This window comes from Pogoniulus pusillus, chromosome W (genome assembly GCF_015220805.1).
Source record: "Pogoniulus pusillus isolate bPogPus1 chromosome W, bPogPus1.pri, whole genome shotgun sequence".
In the NCBI taxonomy this organism is placed as follows: Eukaryota; Metazoa; Chordata; class Aves; order Piciformes; family Lybiidae; genus Pogoniulus; species Pogoniulus pusillus.
In genome coordinates, this window is record NC_087308.1 from 291,698 (window position 1) to 313,617 (window position 21,920).

A 21,920-nucleotide genomic window follows, 5' to 3' on the forward strand; every position below is an offset into this window, starting at 1 on the left:
AGGAAGCTTGAATCCTCATAGTCCAACCTCTAGCTCACCTTTTTGTCCAGCGATTAAAGTGTCTGTTGAATTTGATTTGGGCCCGATTCTGCTTTCTTCCAGCAGCTAAGATCTGGAGGTGCCCTATGACTGGCTGTCTATCCGACAGTGAAATTTCCCCATCACGTCGGGGTAAACTGTTTGTCATAGGCTGCGATACCATAGTATCAGGGGGATAATATGAAACGGGGCAAAGGCCTGATACAAGCCAATCCAAATCCGTATCCTTTTATTGCACCCCAAGCATGGGGTTATATACTTTTTTATCAGAAGGCCACATAAGAAGGATTACAAAATCATGTTAGATTCTGATTGGTTATACACACCTACGTTAGGACTACATTAGGATTACACACTACTTGGCATAGACATTCTTCATATTCTCTAAGTCAGCAGAGAGAGGCAAAAAACACAGACTCCAGGCTTACATTTGTTTACATTTGCTACACCATTCTCTAAGGTCATTCCAACCTTCCACTCTGAGATTCAGATTCTTGAAACTTTGCAGTGTGAATGAATGTCTCTTGTATGACCAGTTGGCAAAGCCAACTTTGCAGAAAAAAAGGACTCTTAAATGTGTAGTGAGGTATTTGAATGTACAGCTATGGCTAGAGGAAAACCATAGGTGTATGTACCTTAGCTAATATTGCAGTAATACATAAATTTCCTGTTTCCCCAGATATTGGGGCAATTAATATTTTTCACTACTTGGGTACTGCTATGAAAGTTCCAAAAAATTAATTTCCAGTATTTGTGGACCCCTGTGCTGAGATCACAGTGGTAGAAATAAGCAAAAATGTCTCATGTGTTGGTTAGGGGAAGCATATTTTCCTATAAATGAAGCTTGGAAAAAAATTCCCCTTTGTTTGTATAATCTCGAACTCTAGTTAATACAGTAGTCTCATGTTCCTTAAACGGCTAAAGCCCTTCTTCCTCTGATCTGATTCTGCTACTGTGCTGACAGTTGCTGCAGATAAACTCAAAGTTCTGGTGTTTTCTGAAATTGTTTGTGTTTGCAGCTCATCATCATGTTCCTCTGTCAGAGGAAGGCAACAACTGCATCTCCTTCAGTTTGCAGAATCAGCAGCTCAACATATTTTTTGTATTCCCCAGGTCGTTTTGACAGAGAGGTAGATATTGGTATCCCAGATGCCACTGGGCGCCTGGAGATTCTGCAGATCCACACAAAAAATATGAAACTGGCTGATGATGTGGATCTGGAACAGGTGAGTAACATGTTATTAGGAAAGCTTGTCTCTGATTATTTAGGATAAAATGAAAACTTGCTGCTCTGGACTTCAGAAGAGCAGATTTCAACCTCTTCAGGGACCTCCTTGACAGGGTGCCATGGGAAAAAAACTCTGGAAGGAAGGGGGGCCCAGGAAAGCTGGTCAATGTGCAAGGATCACCTCCTCCAGGCCCAGGAGCAATGCATCCTAAAAAAGAGGAAGACAGGTAAGAATGCCAGGAGGCCTGCATGGATGAATAGAGCTCCTGGACACACTTGGATGCAAGAAGAAAGCCTACAGAGAGTGGAAGCAAGGACAGGGAACCTGGGACAAATACAAAGAAATTGTTCATGCAACCAGAGCTCAGGTTAGGAAAGTTAAAGCACAGCTGGAATTGAATCTGGCTAGGGACAGTAAGGGGAACAAGAAGAACTTCTTCAGGTATATTAGCGAGAAAAGGAGGATTAGGGAGAATGCGGGACCCTTCCAGAAGGGAAATGGAGAACTGGTGACAAAGGATATGGATAAGGCCAAGGACTCAATGACTTCTTTGCCTCAGTCTTCAACGGCAAGGGCTCCAACCACAATGTGCAAGTCCCAGAGGGCAAAAGTAAGCACTGGGAGAAGGAAGATCTGCCTACTGCAATTGAAGATCATGTTTGTGAGCACCTAAGGAATCTGAACATGCACAAGTCCATGGGGCCTGACAAGATCCACCCATGGGTCCTGAGGGAACTGGCAGATGAGGTTACTAAACCACTGTCCATCATATTTGAAAGGTCCTGGCAGACTGGTGAAGTTCCTGCTGACTGGAAAAGAGGAATCATAACACCCATGTTCAAGAAGGGAAAAAAGGATGACCCCAGGAACTACAGACCAGTCGGTCTCACCTCTGTGCCTGGCAAGATCATGGAGCAGATCTTCCTTAAGGCTCTGCTAAGGCAAATGGAGAACAAAGCAGAGGTGATTGGTGGTAACCAGCAATGGCTTCACCAACGGCAAATCGTGCCTGACAAATTTGGTGGCTTTTTATGATGAAGTCACAGCAATGGTGGACAAGGGAAGGGCAACTGACATCATCTACCTGGACCTGAGTAAGGCATTTGACTCTGTCCCACATGACATCCTGCTCACCAAACTGGAAAAACACAGACTTGATGGGTGGAGCACTGCTGGATAAGGAATTGGCTGGATGGTCACATGCAAAGAGTGGTGATCAACAGCACAATGTCTACCTGAAGACCAGTGACAAGTGACGTCCCTCAGGGGTCAGTGCTGGGCGCAGTGCTGTTTAACATCTTTGTCAACGATATGGACAGAGGAATCAAGTGCACCCTCAGCAAGTTTGCAGATGGCGCCAAGCTGTGTGGCACAGTTGACTTGCTAGAGGGCAGGGATCCATCCAGAGGGACCTGGACAGGCTGGAGAGGTGGACCCAGGCCAACCTCATGACATTCAACAAGGCCAAGTGTAAGATCCTGCACCTGGGTTGGTGCAATCCCAAGCACAGATACAGGCTGAGTGGGGAATGGCTGAGAGCAGCCCTGAGGAACAGGCCCTGGGGGTCTGGATTGATAAAAAGCTCAACATGAGCCGGCAGTATGCATGTGCAGCCCAGACAGCCAACTGTGTCCTGGGCTGCATCAGGAGAAGTGCGGCCAGCAGGGCAGGAGAGTGGATTCTCCCCCTTTACTCTGCTCTCATTAGACCCCACCTCGAGTGCTGTGTACAGTTCTAGAGCCCCCAACACAAGAAGGACATCAAACTGTTAGAGTGAGTCCAGAGGAGGGCCACGAAGATGCTCAGAGGGCTGGAGCACCTCTGCTATGAGGACAAGCTACAAGAGTTGGGGCTTTTCAGCCTGGAGGAGAAAAGGCTTTGAGGAGACCTTGTAGTAGCCTTCCAGTATCTTGTAATGACAGGACAAGGAGTAATGGGTTTCAACTAGCAGAGGGGAGATTGAAACTAGATGTTAGGAAAGGGCTCTTTACAGTGAGGGTGGTGAGACTGGAACAGGTTGCCCAGGGAGGCTGTGGATGCTCCCTTCCTGGAGGTGTTCAAGGCCAGGTTGGATGAGGCCTTGAGCAACCTGTTCTAGTGGGAGGTGTTCCTGCTTATGGCAGGGAGTTGGAACTGGATGATCTTTGAAGTCCTTTCCAACCTAAACCATTATATGATTCTATGAAATGTGTGACCTCTGGGATTCCTTCAAAGTACTTTACCAGTGACCAAAAATCCTCACTAGTGAACAATGGCACGACTAAGTGAAATGAACTTCTATCAGTTCAGTCTGGAAGTGCCTTGCCACTGTCCTCCTTGGTTTGTTTGTTGTTGAAACAGTGTTCAAAGAGCTGGATGAACATTTAGATTATACTTGATGGTTACTGTAATCTCTGTCCTGAATTCCTGAATGAAGAACTGCATTCCTCAGGGTTATCTTTCTGCACACCATCTGAATTCAAGTTGCAGCTTTGATCTCAAGTATGAGGTGGAACAGCAGTGCCTTTGCCTGTTAAATATGTGATAGTATTTGTTTTGAATTTTCAGCAGAACACTCCTACAGAGTTTTGTTGCACCTCTGAGTGAGTGACCAGAGCATGCATTGCCCTTGCAGAGAGCTTGCCCTAGATGAGTGCACAGAGTACAGTCAGCAAGTTTGCTGATGACACCAAACTGGGTGGAGTGAGACTTGGACAGGCTGGGGGGCTGTGCAGGAAGAAATTTAATGAAATTCAACAAGGGCAAGTGTAGAGTCTTGCACCTGGGAAAGAACAACCCCAGGGATCAGTATAGGTTTGGGACTGACCTGTTGGAAGGCAGCAAAGGGGAAAAGGACTTGGGGGTCCTAGTCGATGGGAGGTTGACCGTGAGCCAGCAATGTGCTCTTGTGGCCAGGAGGGCCAATGCCATTCTGGGGTGTATTAGAAGGGCTTGAGATAGGTTCTCTTGCCCCTCTACTCTGTCTTGATGAGGACACATCTGGAGTACTGTGTCCAGTTCTGGGCCCCCCAGTTCAAGAGGGACATAGAACTGCCTGAGAGAGTCCAGCACAGATCCACAAAGACGATTAAGGGAATGGAACAGCTCTGTTACAAGGAGAGACTGAGGGAGCTGGGGCTGTGCTGCTTGGAGAGAAGGAGACTGAGAAGTGATCTCATCAATGTTTATAACTATGTAAAGGGTGAGTGCCAGGAGGCTGGAGCCAGGCTCTCCTTGGTGATGCCTGATGACAGGACAAGGGGCAATGGGTGGAAGCTGAAGCATAGGAAGTTTCATTTAAACATGATGAGAATTTTTTTCACTGTGAGTGTGACAGAACACTGGAATAGGCTGCCCAGGGGAGTTGTGGAGTCTCCCTCTCTGGAGATATTCAAAACCTGCCTGGATGTGTTCCCATGTGATCTGGTATATGTGATCCTGCTCTGGGGGTTGGACTAGATGATCTTTCAAGGTCACTGTCAGTGCTCTAATTTCAGGTGGCAAATGAGACTCATGGCCATGTTGGTGCTGACTTGGCTGCTCTTTGCTCAGAAGCTGCTCTTCAGGCTATCAGAAAGAAGATGGATCTCATAGACCTAGAAGATGAAACCATTGATGCTGAAGTCATGAACTCACTGGCTGTGACCATGGATGACTTCAGGGTAATGCAAGAGTGCCCCTCTTTCTTTTGGGTGCAATGTCCAATTGCTCATGTGAACATAACGTGTTGGAATTCATATAATGCTATTTCTTAATAAATAGTGGGCTCTGAGCCAGAGCAACCCTTCTGCTCTTCGAGAGACTGTGGTGGAGGTGCCACAAGTTACCTGGGAAGATATTGGTGGTTTAGAAGATGTAAAGAGAGAACTTCAGGAACTTGTACAGGTAAGGGTCTCCAACAGATTTTTGCCTAGTCAGCTTGAAAAATAATTAAAAAATCTAGAACCTCTTCACATTCCTATGCAGAATTTTGATTGTATTTTCTTGTAATGGACTGAAAATACCATCTTAGTGTGAAGGTAGGGGGAGGAAGGTGCTGGGAAGCAGCATCAGGCTTTCTTTAGCTGAGTCTACAGTGACATCATTGGTGGGTGTTTTGCTATATGCAGAAACAGCAGCAGTTCTGCTTAAGTGGAGACCAGCAGTGGGACCACTGCTAAGAATCCTGCAATGTGGTGGCTTTATGTGACAGAAAGTGGATGAAGATTCTCATACAGAGAGCCTCTGAAGGGCTTTCCATTATCATTAGCATAGGGACAGGTGAGAAGTAATTGTAAAGCCTTCTATGAAAGTCGAGGCTGGAACAAAGTTATGAATGGTCTGGTGCCTTCTGGTGCCTTTTCAAACCAGTGTCCATTTTAAAACTCCAGTGACACCAAGCATACAAAATCTTGTGTTTAACCCACCAGAAATCTCAGGTAGTGTTTCTGGTAGGAACAGAAACAAAGCTGATCTAGTGAAAGATGTCCCTGCCCATGTCAGGGAAGGTTGGAATAGATAATCTTTGAAGGTCTCTTGCAACAGAAACCATTTTGTGAATCTAAAGTACAGACCTGTTCTGGCTCATCACAAGAAGTTTTGGGGTTTATTTGTTTTCCAGTATCCTGTAGAGCATCCAGACAAGTTCCTCAAATTTGGCATGACCCCATCAAAAGGGGTTCTGTTCTATGGGCCACCTGGTTGTGGTAAGACACTGCTTGCTAAAGCCATTGCAAATGAATGCCAGGCAAACTTCATTTCCATCAAGGGGCCAGAATTGCTCACCATGTGGTTTGGTGAGTCTGAAGCTAATGTGCGTGAGATCTTTGACAAGGTAAGTGTATCTTCTACTCCTTGTACTATGTTTGTGCTGAAGTACCCCCAAAACATTGTCTCCAGTGCACCTGTCTTACTGACCTGCTTCTTGTTTGTGTTTTCACCACTTGCACTGAGAGCAGAGGCTGCTTTCCTGATGTTAGGGAATTCTCTTTGGCAACATAGCTAAATGGTTTTCTCCTGCTTCAATTTGTATCTGTTGTTACAGGATGATAAATGCTCTTAGCAGTGAGGCTGGCATTAGAAATCCTCAGCATGCCTGAAAACTGGATACTCATTAGATATCACTTTCTGCAGATTTTCAAAACATGCTGCAAGTTCTTCTGCAGTTGGACTTAGATGATTGTTGTACATCACTTCCAACTGAACTTTTCTATTCTGTTTTTGTCCTGCAATATAGGACTAGAAAGGAGCTCACTTCTACTGCCTGGTTCCCCCATAGACAGTGTGACCTGTCCCAGGAGGTATCTGCATGGATTATTATCTTGGGAAACCTCACTCCTGTGGTTAGGGAAGGTGCTGAAAGAGCAAATTTAGAAGGAGAGTGAGAGAAAAATTTAGGTTGAGAGGGAACCTCAGAGGCTGTCTGGTTCAGCTGTTTGTCCAGAGCAGGGAGATAACTTGGAAATTCAATCAGATTGCTCAGGACCTCGTGTTTGGAGCATGTGTGAAGGATGGAGAATCTCTGACTGCTCTGGGCTTCGTGCTAGTGTTTGAGCTCTCCTTGTGAAGAATTATTTTTTCCTTTATTTCTAACTGAAATTTTCTTTACAGCCATTTGTGCCTGTGATCTTTCATCCTTCCACTGCACATCTTGAAGAAGGATCTGGCTCCCTTTTCCCTATAATTACCCATTATATTATGTTGCTGAAGACAACAATTGGATTTCCTCCTTTCATTTGATATGATACACCTCACCTACTGATACTTGAGTGCTTAAATAACTAATTGACATCCTCAGATCTTGCAGGGAAAGTTCTGGTTCTGGCAAATTTCTTCCAGCTTTCCTTCTAGGAATTGGAGATACTACTCTTCACCTTGGTTCACAATGCTCCTAGCTTTGGAGAAATACAGCTTGTTGTTCAAGAGAATTTAATTGAGGGTTTGTGTGGCAGGAGACTGTTCTGGAGCAGCTCATCCAAACTCTTCTTGTGGCAGTAGTGTTCTGGTGCTCCTCTGAGCTATTTTAATTGTAGAGTGGGCTTAGTGTGAAATCAGCATACTCCTCACCTGATGATATTAACATGGAGTAATCATTCCCACTTTCTTTTTTCAGGCCCGCCAAGCAGCTCCTTGTGTGCTGTTCTTTGACGAGCTGGACTCCATTGCAAAGGCTCGAGGTGGGAATATCGGAGATGGTGGTGGTGCTGCAGATCGTGTCATCAACCAGATCCTGACAGAGATGGATGGCATGTCCACCAAGAAAAACGTCTTCATCATTGGTGCCACCAACAGGCCAGACATCATTGACCCAGCCATCTTGCGCCCTGGCCGCCTGGATCAACTCATCTATATTCCCCTGCCTGATGAGAAGTCCCGAGTTGCTATTCTTAAGGCCAACCTGAGGAAATCACCAGTTGCCAAGGTAGTATCTGGACCCTGTCTGTGTCTGACTTGGGTTTGCTGTGTGCTCCTCACAAACTGGGGATAGAGCAGAGGACTAGCAACTGCTCCACATGGTGCAGAGCTGGGAAGCCTATAGTCCCTGAAGGACGGAAATGAAAGAGATAGGGGGAAGCTTGAGCTTTGAGACTAGGTATCAACAAAGATAGGTGTTGGTGTGTAAGCACAGCAGGTCTTCATCACATAGTAGAGTTCTGCTCACAGTGTGGGAACTGGAAAGCGTGTCATGGCAAGATGGAAAAGATTCTTGTACTCTGAAAGAAAAGTAAATGCAGAAAACAGAGGTGGGGAATAGAAATTGAACCATTGCAGTTAACTGTTGATGAACTATCATAGGCAAGAGCTATGTCCCTTGCCTGGGGAGCAGACAATAATGCAACTGATAGTTAATCACAGAAAAATAGATGTCAAGTGCTGTTGAGAAGGAAACCTGCAAAAGAGGTTGTAGTACTACTCCCTCAGTTAAGGGGAAGAAGGAGGAGGTTGGTTGTCTAGGTCTGCCTGCGTCACATCTCCATTTCCAGTCTGATAGTGTTTCATTTGATTCCTTGTGCTGAGACCTCAGCAAATCATATCCTAAATCCACAAGTCAACCTGCCTCTTCTTGAGGGTGAACACTGCAGAGGCATTCTCCTCCTCTACTCTGGTGAAACCCCACCTGGAGTACTGTGTCCAGCTCTGGAGTTCTCAGCACAAGAAAGACATGGACCTGTGTATTGGTTTGAGCCAAATCATATATATCCTACACCATTCCGAGCAATGCTTGCTGTGTAACAGAAGTGGGCGTTGCCAGGATTTGTGAGGCTTGCGGGATATTTGTGAAGTTCCTAGTTCCAGGGTGGGGTGGGTGCTGGGCTTTTTCTTTCTGATTTCAATTTTGTGCAGGGGCTTGGCGTGGGTATGTGTACAAGTTCCATCAGGTATTTTCCTTTTATTTTTCCCCTGTCTCTCTTGGTGTAATCTGATATCCCCGCAATAGAGTAGTGTCGTGGTTTTTAAAGAGAGCTGACAGAAATTAAACTCTCAAATCAAATTGGAGAGAAAATACAGAATTATATGTATATAGCGAAAAAATACAACGATAGACATTACAAAGCAATTACCCCATCCATGGCAAACCCCATTGAATTTTTCCTCATCCCGAAAACTAAATCTACACTCCCCAGTGCTCCAATCCTCCCCTCCCCCCCCCCCAATGTTTCTACCATCCAAAGAGGCCTAAACAAGCCTCTGGAGTCCTACTGCTTACATGTTCTTCCCGATAAAGTGGCTCCTGCCACACACACAGGGCAGGAGGAGGAGGAAAGGAGAGCGAGCTGACCTTGTTGTGCATCTATAAAGAGATAGCAGAATTATGGGATTGAATAACAATCTTCTAGTCCCCAGAATTTTTTTTTAGCCTCAACCTGGGACAAGTAGTAAATCATATCTCTCAACTAAAACTCTACCTCCCTTCTGTTATTTCTGGTTGGGGGAGGGGAAGGTTTTATTAACCCCTTACAACCTGTTGGAGTAGACCTAGAAGAGAGCTAAATAGATGATGAGAGGGCTGGAACACCTCTGCTGTGAGAAAGGTTGTTCAGCCTGGAGAAGACTGGGGGGAGACCTTATAGCAGCCTTCCAGTACTTAAAGAGGGCCTACAGGAAAGATGGGGAGGGACTCTTTATCAGGGAATGTAGTAATAGGATAAGGGGTAATGGTTTTGAACTGAAAAGAGGGTAGATTTAGATTAGATATAAGGAAGAAATTATTTTCTGTGAGGATGGCAAGACACTGGAACAAGTTGCCCAGAGATGTTGTGGATGACCCCTCCCTGGAAGTGTTCAAGGCCAGGTTGCATGGGGTTGTGAGCAACCTGGTCTAGTGGAAAGTGTCTTTGGCAATGGCAGGGGGAGTGGAACTAGGTGATCTTTAAGGTCCCTTCCAATACAAACCATTCTCTGATTTTACAGCTGCATCACAGAGTCTTACTGGGTGCGTGGGGAATGTGGACTGCCTTTGTATGTGGCTAACTTTTCCCCAAAGCAAGAATCTTCACAGCTCATCTTTTCAAAATTGGCCAAAGTTAAGACAGCACCTTGATACCATGGGATCTAAAGACACCTCTTTGTCACCTGAGGGTGTAAGATGTGAAAGGACAGGCCTCTGTTTGTTTGGTTGGTTTTGTTATTTGTTTGTTTGTTTTTCACTAGGATGTGGACCTGGATTTCCTAGCTAAGATGACCAATGGCTTTTCAGGGGCTGACCTAACAGAAATTTGCCAGCGTGCTTGCAAACTGGCTATCCGTGAGTCCATTGAGAGTGAGATTAGGCGAGAACGTGAAAGGCAGACCAACCCTTCTGCCATGGTGAGTGGAGCATTCTGAGCTTTCCTTGCTCATCTCTCCATAATCCTTGGATGAAGATGAGTGGGCTCTCAACAGAGTGTTGAGCTGAAGCACTTTGTTCTCAGATTGTGGGAGAGTGAGGTCCTCCTGGGTACCTCATTGTTAGCATTGCTCAGAAGGCCCTTGTTGCAGCCCTGACTCATTCTGCCAGTTTCCCTCTCCAGCCTTTACTTTGTCCAGCATTAGAGCATCCTGGCCTAGAGGGAGACTGTGAGTGGCCGTTGGGTTGCAGCTCACCTGGGCCCTCTGTCCCACTGCAGGAAGTGGAAGAGGATGACCCAGTTCCTGAGATACGCAAGGATCACTTTGAGGAGGCTATGCGCTTTGCTCGACGCTCTGTCAGTGACAACGACATCAGAAAATATGAGATGTTTGCACAGACTTTACAGCAGAGCCGTGGCTTTGGCAGCTTCAGGTAACCATGGGGAAGTGGGAGGAGGGCAAGCATAGCTAAGCCAGCCTCAGATTAGAGCACCAAGGCAGCTTTCTGCTGGATTCTGGGCAACAAATTTCCTCTTCCACTAAATTTTTTCATTCTCCCCAGTGAGCATGTAGCATGTGTAGGTTGTGCTGCAGTTCAGTTTTAGCTGCTCTGTTAGTGCTCCTGAAGTCTATCGATTCTTTTTTCCTTTAACATGAGTGACATCCATCAGCTGTATAAGCCTTTTGCATGACCTGCTGTAAGGCTTTGTCTTATTTCTCCTGCCTGTCCTACTTGGCACTAGGGCATTGGTGTGGAGGGAGGGGATTGTGCTGAGCTGTGAGGCTTTTGAACAGCGTCTCTTCTCTTCCCTTCTACAACACTGCACACAGGTTCCCATCAGGTAACCAGGGTGGCGCCGGTCCGAGCCAAGGCACAGGAGGTGGCAGTGGGGGCAATGTGTACAGTGAAGACAATGACGATGATCTCTACGGTTAACTTGCTGTCCTCTGTGGACCAAACTCCATATCAGGCCACGTTGTATAGGAAAAAATCCAATGTTCAATGGATTCTCGGCTTCTTCATTCCTCAGTCAGAACAGTGTAGCTGCACATCAGACTTTGTATAGGGAATGTTTTCTGCAAACACAAATCCAGAGCAGTATTCAGTTGGGAGACAGTGAATTAACAAGGAGGGGAACTGACTTAATTTCTGAGAAATTTCTGTTCTAGTTTATGTGGCAGAATAAGCAGCTTTAGCAAAGAGTACAATGCTAGCCTGTATTAAAAAAAAAACACAAAAAAATTAAAATTAATAAAAATCCCACAAAATTCTAGCTAGACCCTGGCAATTCCTTTCTGTGGGAACGATGCAATATAGCTTGTGCTGTCTCTGTAAACCCTGTGTCTCATGCTATCTGAGCACTCCTCAGTCTAGTGGAGCCCATCTGTATGCATGCTTCCCTGGTGTGTTTGAGGTTGCTCTTTGTTCTTAGCCCAAATTAACAGAAGAAATTGGTTTGTTAGTCTCTCCCCTGCCCTAATTTGACAGGAAGCACCAAGTAAGAGAGCTTGATAGCAGATATCTCTTGTTTCTCTGATGCTGGCCCTGAGCTGTAGGGTCTCCTGCTGCTTTAGCTCCTCTGCAGCAAGGGACTTCTCCAGCAATCCCTGTTTCATCTGCCCTGCTTGAAGGCAGGCACATGGAGGCTCTTGGGATGTCTCTGGAGTTTATGGTGCAGCATGACCCTTCTGTGATTAAGGAAGAGGGGAGCTTCATCTTCTGATGCTGAGGCAGGGCTGTTCATCATGCTCTGTGGAGAGATTTCCCCCTTCTCCTGCAGTGTTTCATGCATTCCTTTGGGTCTCTGATGAGATGCATAGCTCTCTGCTGCCAGCATGTCCCTTGTGCCTCATAGTCTGTTTCTGATCATGGTTCTTATCCTTCCTTTCCACTTAGAGGTTACTGTCTTCCTCTTTGGTTTATTTTCCTTTCTCTGAACTGAAAAATGTGCTACTGCTGTACTTCAATGTTTTATATAAGAGAAGCCCTGGGCCTAGTCCCATTATGCACATAGGAGCAGTGTGGCAGGCTGGATACAGCCAGCCCTGAACTGAGAGAAGAGCCTGTTTGAGGCAATGGCCATAGGATGCATACAGTGGCCATGTGCTGTTGGCTTTTGCCGGGGGAGAGTACAGGAACTGAGGATTTCTGCAGAGAGGCTTAAATGTAATGTGTGGCAGAAGGGTGCCCTAGGCCTTTGAGGCTGATCCATGCTGAAGATGGCAACCTCCCCTGTGGCAGAAATTGTGTGGGGCCTGGACAGTGGGAATTTCAGCCCCAAAGTTTGGCTAGATTTAAGGGGAGAGGTGAGACAGGTGAGGCAAGTCTCATCTCAAAATGGTAGAAGGATGGGACTATCCATGAGAGGAGGGCATGTGCATAGCAATGGGGAGAAAGACACTGAAATTTGGAACAATGTTTAAATAGCACAACCTCCTGCTATGGTAGGGGGACATATAAGCCCCTGGAGAGGGTGGGTAGCCCCTGCTCAGATGCTCTGTCCTACTTCAGAGCTGTCTGCCCACTAATACCACTCTTGCCCTGTCTTTATACCATCTATTCTTTGCTGCAGAGAAAATGCTTGGCCATTGTCGCCTCCTACGGCAGTGGAATTGAGATGGCCTGTCCAGGGGCTAGGAGAGCCAAGCAGGGAGGAATGGCACTTCCTTTGCCCCACAGCAGCCCTTTTTTGGGATAAGTGGCACCTGGAAACCTTTATACCTTTATTTCAGGGCTTCTTCCCTGCCTGTACTTGTCTCTGCTGCTTTGTGCTTCTCCAAGCAGTGTGAGTGCAGACGCTGTCTTTGCTTTCATCATGTCCTACCCATTCATCAGTGCAATCCCGAGAGAGGCAGCTTCAGACAGAGAGGGAACCAGCTACTTTCAGCCACCACATGCACCTACTAGGATTTCTCCAGGACCCTCCCAAAAGCCTTCCTCATTTCTGGTATCGGGTGGATTTCTTCCTCCCTGACAGTTTGGGATCATGACCATTCAGCAAGCCCCCAGCAGATCCACCCTGATGTCTGTGCTGTGGAGGTCAGGGTAAGCAGGGCATGGGATGGGGGGGGGGGCATGTTTTCCAGCTCCTAGCAGCCCAAAGCCTTCACTGTCACTTCTCCCTTTATTGCAGATGCTAATTAAATCCACGATGAGTGCTGGAAAGCCTCATCTTGCCTTATTAGCAAACATTTTTCCTGGTATCAGTGTACACAGTTCCTGGGTGTAACATGTGCTGCTGCCTCTTCACCAGCCTCAGGGCCCCTCCAAGAAAAGCCAGGCAGTAGTGTCTCTTCAGCCCCGCCTCAGGCGGCCTCTGCCAGCAAGGAGCCCCCACTCCTCTTCACAGTCTCATCCCCAACTGTACCACCCTACCACTCACATACCCTCCTCAACTGGCCACTGCTCCTGCTGCCTGTATCAACTACATCCTGGGAGAAGCCAAGGGGATGCAGAACCCAGTGAGGTTTCCTGGTGTAAGCCCTTTTCCTGACCCCCCTGCCTGCACCCAACATCTCCCATCACAACACACCCCAAGGAGGTATATATTTTTAAATACTTTGTTTTTTCTCTCAGTATTGGCATAAAACCCAAAACAAAACACTGTAAAATATTCAAGTCTCACTGAAATTTGAATAAAACAAAGCAGCTTGCCAGGATTCCTGGCTGAGGGGGAATATTTTGGCAGAAGTTTTCTCAGTGGTGCTGTAGTGGAAGAGGAGCCATGCAAAGCCAATTCAAATGCCCCTCCCACTCTGCAGAAGCCCTTCCTGGAAAAAAAAAAAAAGGCATGAGGCAAATTTGGCCAAGAAAGGTAAGAATTATAAAAAAATCTCTAGATGGAAATCCAAAGTTTTTTAAAAAATGCAACATTTAGAAACAAAGCAAGATTGTGTCATGTACCTCCTATCTAAATCCTAACACTCAGAAATGCCTACTGAATGAATTGTACCTGTAGAAAAATATATACACGTGTATTTATCTTCCTAGTAAAATCTCAGAGTTTGAGCACAAGTGCTGGTGAAAACCACAGCTCTGCTCATGCTTGGTTCTGTTCTTGCACTCAGGCTCATGGTACATATGTATGTACACGCACAGCATGCCCCTCCAGATGGAGAAAAGCCCTTATGAAATTTATCTAATGAGCTCTGTATGTATTAAAAAAAAAAAACAAAACCCAAAACAAACAAAAATATGAAGTCAGCATATATGAACAAGATAGCTTTGCCTTGGGCTTTCCCTTCTGCCTGGGGCTCTGCAGCAGCAGGTGCAGGCAGGTGCTGCCCAGCTGCCTGTGGACACCAGGAACAGCCCTGGCTGGGGGCAGGAAACTAGACTGGCCCATTCCAAAGTGTGTGGCTGGTCTTGGTACCATGGTCACATGTTACAAACAGCCTGGTTCTGCGTGAGCACTACAAACAGGAGTGATCCCTCTGCCCTATGTGTGTGGGACAGACTCCTCTGCATAGTGAGGCCCTGAACAAAAAGAGGAAGAGAAAACTAACAGTGAGGATGTGAGATCCTGTGGAGTCCTATTTATACCACACCAAATCCCAACAAGTCCAGCCTCTTGGAAAAGTGGCCTGAAAATCAGTTGGCATAAAAACCCAGAACATGATGCACCTCCCTGGGCAAAGGGTCCATGCCTCTTGTACAAAGCAGAAAATATGGACCTCTTGGGAAAAATAAAAAGCTATGAGACCTGTGACAGGACAGGAATCTCCACATTGCCAGAGTAGGAAATGGGCCAAGAGCAATGTGTGGGGAGTTCAGTTGGATGGGAGTTTTGGGAAAGTGTGCAGTGTTTGCATGTGAAAGTGCTCTACCACATCTGCTTTGTGCAGGCCAGATGCTGTGGCGTGTTTGGAGTATTGCTGCTTGTAGGAGAGTCTCTGGGCTGTAGGAACATGGGAGGTGCTGTTTTATCTGTCTTATCTGGGAAGCATATTTTGAATTACACAATCAAGTCTCCTTGCTAGCTGGGAGCCCAAGGGAAAGGCAGCCCCTCCCCATGCAGTCTTCACTGTCCCAAGCTTGATATCATTTCAGGGAATCAGGATCACTTGCTGGTCAGTGGTGGGAATGTTTACAGTGCAGCCATGCAAAGCCCATGGGGAGAAGAGGGGAACACACTGTGTGATGGTTTGGGTGTTACCCACCCTACACACACTTTGGAAATCACCCAGACTAGACTCAGCTGGCTCTGGAAATTGAATGAAGCTTATATTTACAGCTTAGCACAATATACAAGCAAGTATTTACAATATATATATACAGTTATATACAGAAATATACAAGGTAAAAAGGTAATACAGAAACACAACACCCCTCCCAGAAACCTGACTCCCCAGGAGGGGCTCCCAATCACCCTTCCACCTTCTCCCACTCCTCTCTACCTTACCCCAGACATTGCCTTGTGCCCAAGGAAGAATGGAGGATCAGCCAGGGGGGTTAGGAAGCAAGTGGATTAATCAGGTTAGGTTAGAGAGAGAAGAATGCAGCCCACAGCCCGGACAGAGAACGACTCCCATATCTATGTTTGGATTCTTGCTCTTACACCTCTCAGCAAGCCTATGAGTGAAGTAGACATCACCATTGTTTTCCTTTCACAGCCTGTAATCTAGTTCTACTCACCAAAACATTCTATCTAGCTTCAAACTAGCACAATCCACCCCCGTCTATTTCACTCAGAGTATTGCTGAGAACTATGTGATCTAATCTAAAACAATATTTACATTAATGAATATTACAAGTTCAGTTCACACTTCATTCTGTATGTACACCAATGCACGCAGTATAGGTAACAAACAAGAGGAGCTGGAAGCCTCGGTACAAGAAGAAAACTACGATGTCACTATCACAGAAATGTGGTGGGATGACTCACACAGCTTGTGTACATACACTTCAGCTGGGCTGCTGGTTTTACTCCTGTCTCTGGCCTGCCACCCTCTGCCTTCTTCAGTTTGTCTCTAGTACTGTTGTGTTTAACCCCCTCCCCCTTCCAGTCTAGCTTAAAGCCCTTTCAACAAGCCCAGCCAGCTCATGCTTTTAGACCTCTGGTATCAATCTCATAATTTCCTGCCAGTATATCTAACAATGGACAGTAATCAGAGGGCTGCACTACAGTAGGCAGCCTTCTGGTAACATCCCTGACCCGGCCCTCAGGGAGGCAGCAGACTTCCCCGTGGGAGGGCTTTGGCCAGCATATGGGGCCCTCTATTCCCTTCAGAAGGGAATCACCAATAATAATCACCCTCCTCTTTTTCTTTTGGTTACAAGTTACTTTAGTCAACACCCCAGATGGTGATGCTTCTGCCTCCAAAACCACCTCACCCTCAACCTCTAGTGCCCTATATCTGTTGTGCAAGGGCAACTGGGGAGGTAAGGGGGGGCTGGAAGGGTTTTCCCTTGCCCCTTCTGGCAGGCACCTGTGTCCATTCTCCCTTGTTTCTTGGGTCACTTCCTTCTGTTAAGGGGGTCTGCACAGCCTGGTGCCATAAATCCAACTCCTTTTCACATTCCCTTATAGCCCTTAGCCTTTCCACTTTGTCCCTCAATTCAGCCACTAGGTTAAGCAGGCCATTGATCTGCTGACAGCTAATGCAGGCATTTTCTCTGCCACCCTCAACTTCGAGTGCCAGGCTCCAACTCTCCTCACAGCCATTTGCCTGGATGCCTGCATGCCTACGGGTGGGCTCTGTTTGGGTGTCCACAGTTTTACAAGTAACCTTTGGCTGAGTTTTCACCATGTCTCACAGGAGTTGGTTGGGTGTGGATTGTTCTTTTTTTTGTGTGTGTGTTTTTTTGTTTGTTTGCCTCTTTTTTTTTTTTTTTTTGGCGCGTGCTGCAGGCTGGGTTCAGCAGAGAGTTGCTCTCTTCCTGAATCAGGGTTTGGTGTTGCTGCTGCTCCTCGTTTAAAGTGCCTGTGCACCAGGCACTGCTCCTACTGCATCACCCTAGAGCGTGCACATACGCCATGTATCCTGCTGCACCTGCTGCTTCCCTGCCCCCTTCTGGGTTTCTCTGATCGGGAGAGCCCTAAAGTAGAGAAAAAACTTTGAAAAAGCTTCTAAAAAAGCACATTCCAGCAGAGCTAGCCTCAGTACTGCTCTTTTCCCAAATCAGGCAGGATGGCACAGGCTTGTCCAGTCCTCCCATTCTCCTCTCCACCAAACACCCTGCAAAGGAAGGGGAGGAGGATGCAATTTGATGTTTCTTGGGAAGATGGGAGGATGTCCTACATCCTCCCCAGGAAAAGCCTTTGGTATCAGAGCAGCAACAGCCACCAGGAGAAAGATCTCATGCTGGCCACTGGCTCAGAGCCGATGGTTGTAGCTTCTACAGCTGAGAGCCAGAGCAATTGCAGTGGGACCCATGCTCCAGGAAACAGAGAACACGAGAGCTGGGGCCATCTTCTTGCACAGCTCCTCTGCACAGGGTCCCTTCACAGAACACTTTTCTAGCTGCAGGAATGTGCCCATTGCCAGCTCAATGGGAGCAATAAGTGCCCAGCTGGTTCTCCAGCAGGTTGAGGGGGGAAGTGAAGGACAATCTCCCTATGTCAGTTCATTTCTGCCTGTCAAAGCCAGAACACTGCCCCATGCTCATCCAAGGATGCTGGAGCCCTCCTGTTTATTGGTACCTGGCATCATACACCATGGAGGGTTGCATGGGTCCATGTGTGTCAGGAAAAGGACATCTCCAGCCATAAAATGGGAAGGAGAGCAGGAACTCCCTATGGGAGTGCATGAACAGGGAAAGCAGAGGAATGCAAGCAAGAGCAGGCAATAGCAGCAAAGGTAGGTGGGATCTTAATGTTTCATTCATAAAGCCAAGACATAAGAAACAGGCAATTGCTCCTCCACCATCTGTTCATATTTTTCATTATTCTTGTCCAACTTCATTGGCATTTGGGAAACTAGTTGCTGAAGTAGCACTAGTAACCACGGGAGCTTCCCTGCATCCTAGAAAGAGGCTTGGTTTATCCCTAGGTATCAAATTATCACAGGCTTGATAGCTGAGCTGTGCCATGCACTGTGAAAGCTGATCTTTATCTAGGTCAGCAGCAGGTCCTCCTCCTCTTGGTGGGGGGGGAGGGGCAGGAACATCACCACTGTTCAAATCTCAGCCAGGTGCTGAGGTGTGGATGCTTCAAGGAAGCTGATACCTGGTAAATGATGCAAAGTGAGTGGCTGCTGAAGACAAGCTGGTAGCTGGGCAGGTGCAAGCCCCTGGTGGCAGTGCTGCTTGAAGATCTGCCTCTCAGGATGTCGTGGAATGCAGTTTCACGGGAAATTTATGGGGAAAACACGTGAGGCTGACTTGTAAAGATCAAGTGATTTATTGCTAAAATACGGAGATCCCCTTCCCGGAACTAAATTGCCCACGTGAATTCTTTGATGAGGTTAGAGTAACATTTCAGAAAATGGTAAATAAAAGAGAGCCTGTAATTTTAAGAGTTCTTTGAGTCTTTGAAGTTATTCAGTCTTGATTTTAAGAGTTCATCAGTTACTCACTGTCAAAGCAGTTCAGTAGAGTTTCGAAATGTTTATGAAGTTCGGGCGTGGTCCCTTCCCCTGGTCAGGATCGGGCCTAAGCAGGCCCTCGGCCTCTGAGGATCGGGCATTGCCAGTCTTGCGCCGAGCTGGCCGACCAGGAGCGAGCGCGAGCAGGCAGGCAGGCTGAAGCAGCTGAAGCAGGCGAGCAAGCGGAGCAGGCGAAGCAGGCTCCAGATGAAGGCAGACACACCATTTTATAATGTTCAAAAGAGGTGTGCTCACCAGTTCAGGTGATTTTTACGTTACTTTTACAGATTGGTACAAAGTTATGATCAACCTGCACAATTGGACAATTCTTACCAAAACAACCTGTAAGACCACCCAAAGTTCGGCCCATTGACAGGTGGTCAGCGTACATGAGAACCAAGGCCGATAGCTGGAAAACATTGGCCGATGTTTACCTTTTATCTTCATTAGGGAGGAAACTTCTCATGGGTACTGAAGATTGTTTTGGGTTTTACGATGCTTTGGCTTACAATGTGAGACACTGTAACTTGCACAACATGGGGACCTGCTAGGGGGCTTTGCCACCCTCCATGACACAGGAGAGACAGCTGACAGTGGAGCTATGTTACTCCTCCCTCTCTCAACCTTTTATTTATTTGGTGTATGGTAATTTTTTTCCATACTGCCCACCTTCTCCACCATTATTCTGTCTTAGCATTTTGTGTAAGAGCACAACAGACTGAGATTATTTCACTTTACTCTTTTTCTAAGGTAAAAGGGCAGTAAAATAATAATGCTCTCATTGAACTGGAGATTAATACAGAAAGGTTATATTTTAAAATGTGCAGGAAAAGATACAGCATACATGAATCCTTAACACCTAATGCAGATACAGGATACATAAAAGTTCCCCCAAAACCTTTCCCCCTAAGCAAACAAAAAAAACCACTAAAACCCCAGTACTCATTTTCTCCCCTCCCCCATTATCTCCCATTTGGCCCCAAACAGGCTGAAATTCACTGTGGCAGCCTGCAGCCTTGAAGGCTGCAGTCTACCTACATAATTATCTTATGCAAGGTCCTCCTACATAATTATCTTGTTACCAGATAAAGATCCCGATGGAGAGTTGAAGAGGAAGGGAGAAAAGAGAGTGAATTGACCTTGCTGCTTACTTTTAAAGTGTTTGCAGGGTTATAGAATTGAATCTTGGTCTCTAGTTTTTTGGGAAATCTGACATAACCTGGAACCCCTCAAACCATGACACCACTGCAACATGCACCTGTAATTTTAAGAAGGGACACTCTCAAAGCCCATAAGTCTCTGGAGAAGCCCTCTTACACCTCTGGTTTCTGCAGCAGCACCTACCAAGCAGTAATCACACCATGCTGACTCAGCTGGGGTGACCCAACATGTAGTAGGGTGAGGATGCGAGCAATGCCTCCCTGGGCTTCTCTGTGGAGGGTGTGGAGGATGAGGATGCGGATGCTCTCATGACTGCCCTCAGCTTGAGCACCAGGTGGCAGCAGGGTGCTGACAAAAGGGTCTCCAGCATGGCCACGAGTTAGGCCACAGCACCCACTGCCTGCTCTGTGCTATGCTGCTCTTGCAGCAGTGAAAGACTAAAGCTCAAGCTAAAAAAAGGCAGACTTGCAAGGAGGGAGGCTATGCACCCAAGGCTATGACCATAGTCTCAATTGATGAAGAGGTGGTATTGTGAGGTTCTCTCACATACTGAGATGGTGGCATATGGAACTGGGGAATTCCCAGCATCTGCTTGTGCTCCAGAACACTTAAAACTATTTCTTGTGGAAGATAAAAGCAGCAAAGTATCGCCCTGCTCTGGCAAGCAACAGGCTAGGGATGGCAACCATCTCAGAAGCAACCTAAGGATATCTGACATGTTTGGTTTGCAGTGGGGGAGGACAGAGACCAGGTAGTCCAGCTCAAAGAGATGAGAAATTTGCCCAGACCATCAATTTCCACCAATCTCTTTCCAACTGCGTCATGCAGACCAAATGCCAGCACATGCACCTTGCTCACAGGCAGCTGGATGAAGGTCACAGGCACCCTGTGAGTGTGAAGTGACTGGGGAACTGCTCAGTATGGCAGAGTCAGCACTTCCCTGGGCCCAGCACCATCACTTCTGGTGCAATAGTGCACAGGGCCAGAGCAGGTTTCTTTGCTTGCTTACACCCAGAAAGCTCAAAACCCATTCATGATTTGTCCCCACTACCCTTGCTTGGTTCTCTCCACCCAATTAATGACCTTTTCATTTAAAACATTTCCTGACCAGCTCATCTCTATTTCTCCCCATGGACAAGCTCCCTTCTGCTCAAATAGCTCTGTCTTTTGGGGTGCACCAATGGCTGTGGTCCAGGAGCATCACATCCAGCATGTGAGAAAAGGCTATGAGCTCAGCAAGCAACCATGCAGATCAGGTGGAAGTCATCTGACCTCCATCCAGGTTGGCACACAGCAGGAGGGATACAGCTCTCTGTTTATAGATTGTATAAAATGTAAGGTAAGTTTAAGGTTTGGATCTTTTGTCAACCATTCCAATGGGAAACCTCAAGCAGGGCCTTATGTCACCGTAACAACCTCCTCTCCCAAAATGCCAAGCAGCCAAAGCCAAGATACATAACAAGTGGCCTTCAAAGAGGTCACACATGTCCTGCTATTTTTGACCAGGAGGGCCCAGGAAGGGTAAGATCAAGGACTATTTTCAGAGCACGCAGGTGACAGTGAAGGGCTATTTCTGACAAGCTGGCCCTTGTGCCAGTCCTCCACCGTGGGAGATAGGACGCAGACAAGCACAGAGCAGGCAAGTTTGAAGATCTTTTCTGATTAAGTTTCTATCCTGAGGTGAGAGACCTTTCACTTCACCTTGCTCATCCCAGTATGTGGGACCCAAAAGCCCCTTAAAATGCCAATCCCCAGACCATATTGCTAAAAAAAAAAAAAAAGGCATCTGATGGGAAATTAAAAGTTTGTGGAGCTGTGGACCATGACTGCTGCCTGCATTGGAGTGGCTCTCCTCTATGCCAGTTTCCAAACAGCAGCCCCTTGGTTTCAAAACAAGGACCTATTACTTAAATCAGGAAAAGCTTTGAATCCTGTAGGTCAGCCTATATCAGGGAGGACAACAGGACCAGCACTCAAATGTGGAGGTAAATGCAGACAAAAAGCATTTCTCCACTAGGAAATCCAGGTTAATTAAAAAGTTGCTAACAAATTACCCCAGGTGAGCTCCTTCCACTTTGATTGTCCAACTGGCTGCCAGGCTCTGAGGCAGAAGGTATGGAGAGCTCAGCAATACCAGGAAGCAGGGTGGCAGGTTAGAAAAATGAAGCAGCTTCAGAA

At 46.7% G+C, this 21,920-nt stretch overlaps 1 protein-coding gene across 2 annotated transcripts in view; it reads left to right on the top strand.

Moving 5' to 3' along the window:
• The window catches only part of LOC135192884 (transitional endoplasmic reticulum ATPase), a 125,698-nt gene extending 114,369 nt beyond the window's left edge, over window positions 1-11,329 (top strand). For both annotated transcript variants that reach the window (XM_064176261.1, XM_064176263.1), the window contains exons 10-17: window positions 1,153-1,265; window positions 4,745-4,909; window positions 5,010-5,132; window positions 5,848-6,060; window positions 7,339-7,647; window positions 9,879-10,034; window positions 10,334-10,488; window positions 10,887-11,329. In XM_064176261.1, coding sequence (XP_064032331.1) covers window positions 1,153-1,265; window positions 4,745-4,909; window positions 5,010-5,132; window positions 5,848-6,060; window positions 7,339-7,647; window positions 9,879-10,034; window positions 10,334-10,488; window positions 10,887-10,992 — 1,340 coding nt within the window. In that variant the 3' untranslated portion in view covers window positions 10,993-11,329. The remainder of the gene's footprint in view (window positions 1-1,152; window positions 1,266-4,744; window positions 4,910-5,009; window positions 5,133-5,847; window positions 6,061-7,338; window positions 7,648-9,878; window positions 10,035-10,333; window positions 10,489-10,886) is intronic.
• Window positions 11,330-21,920: the final 10,591 nt, after the last annotated feature.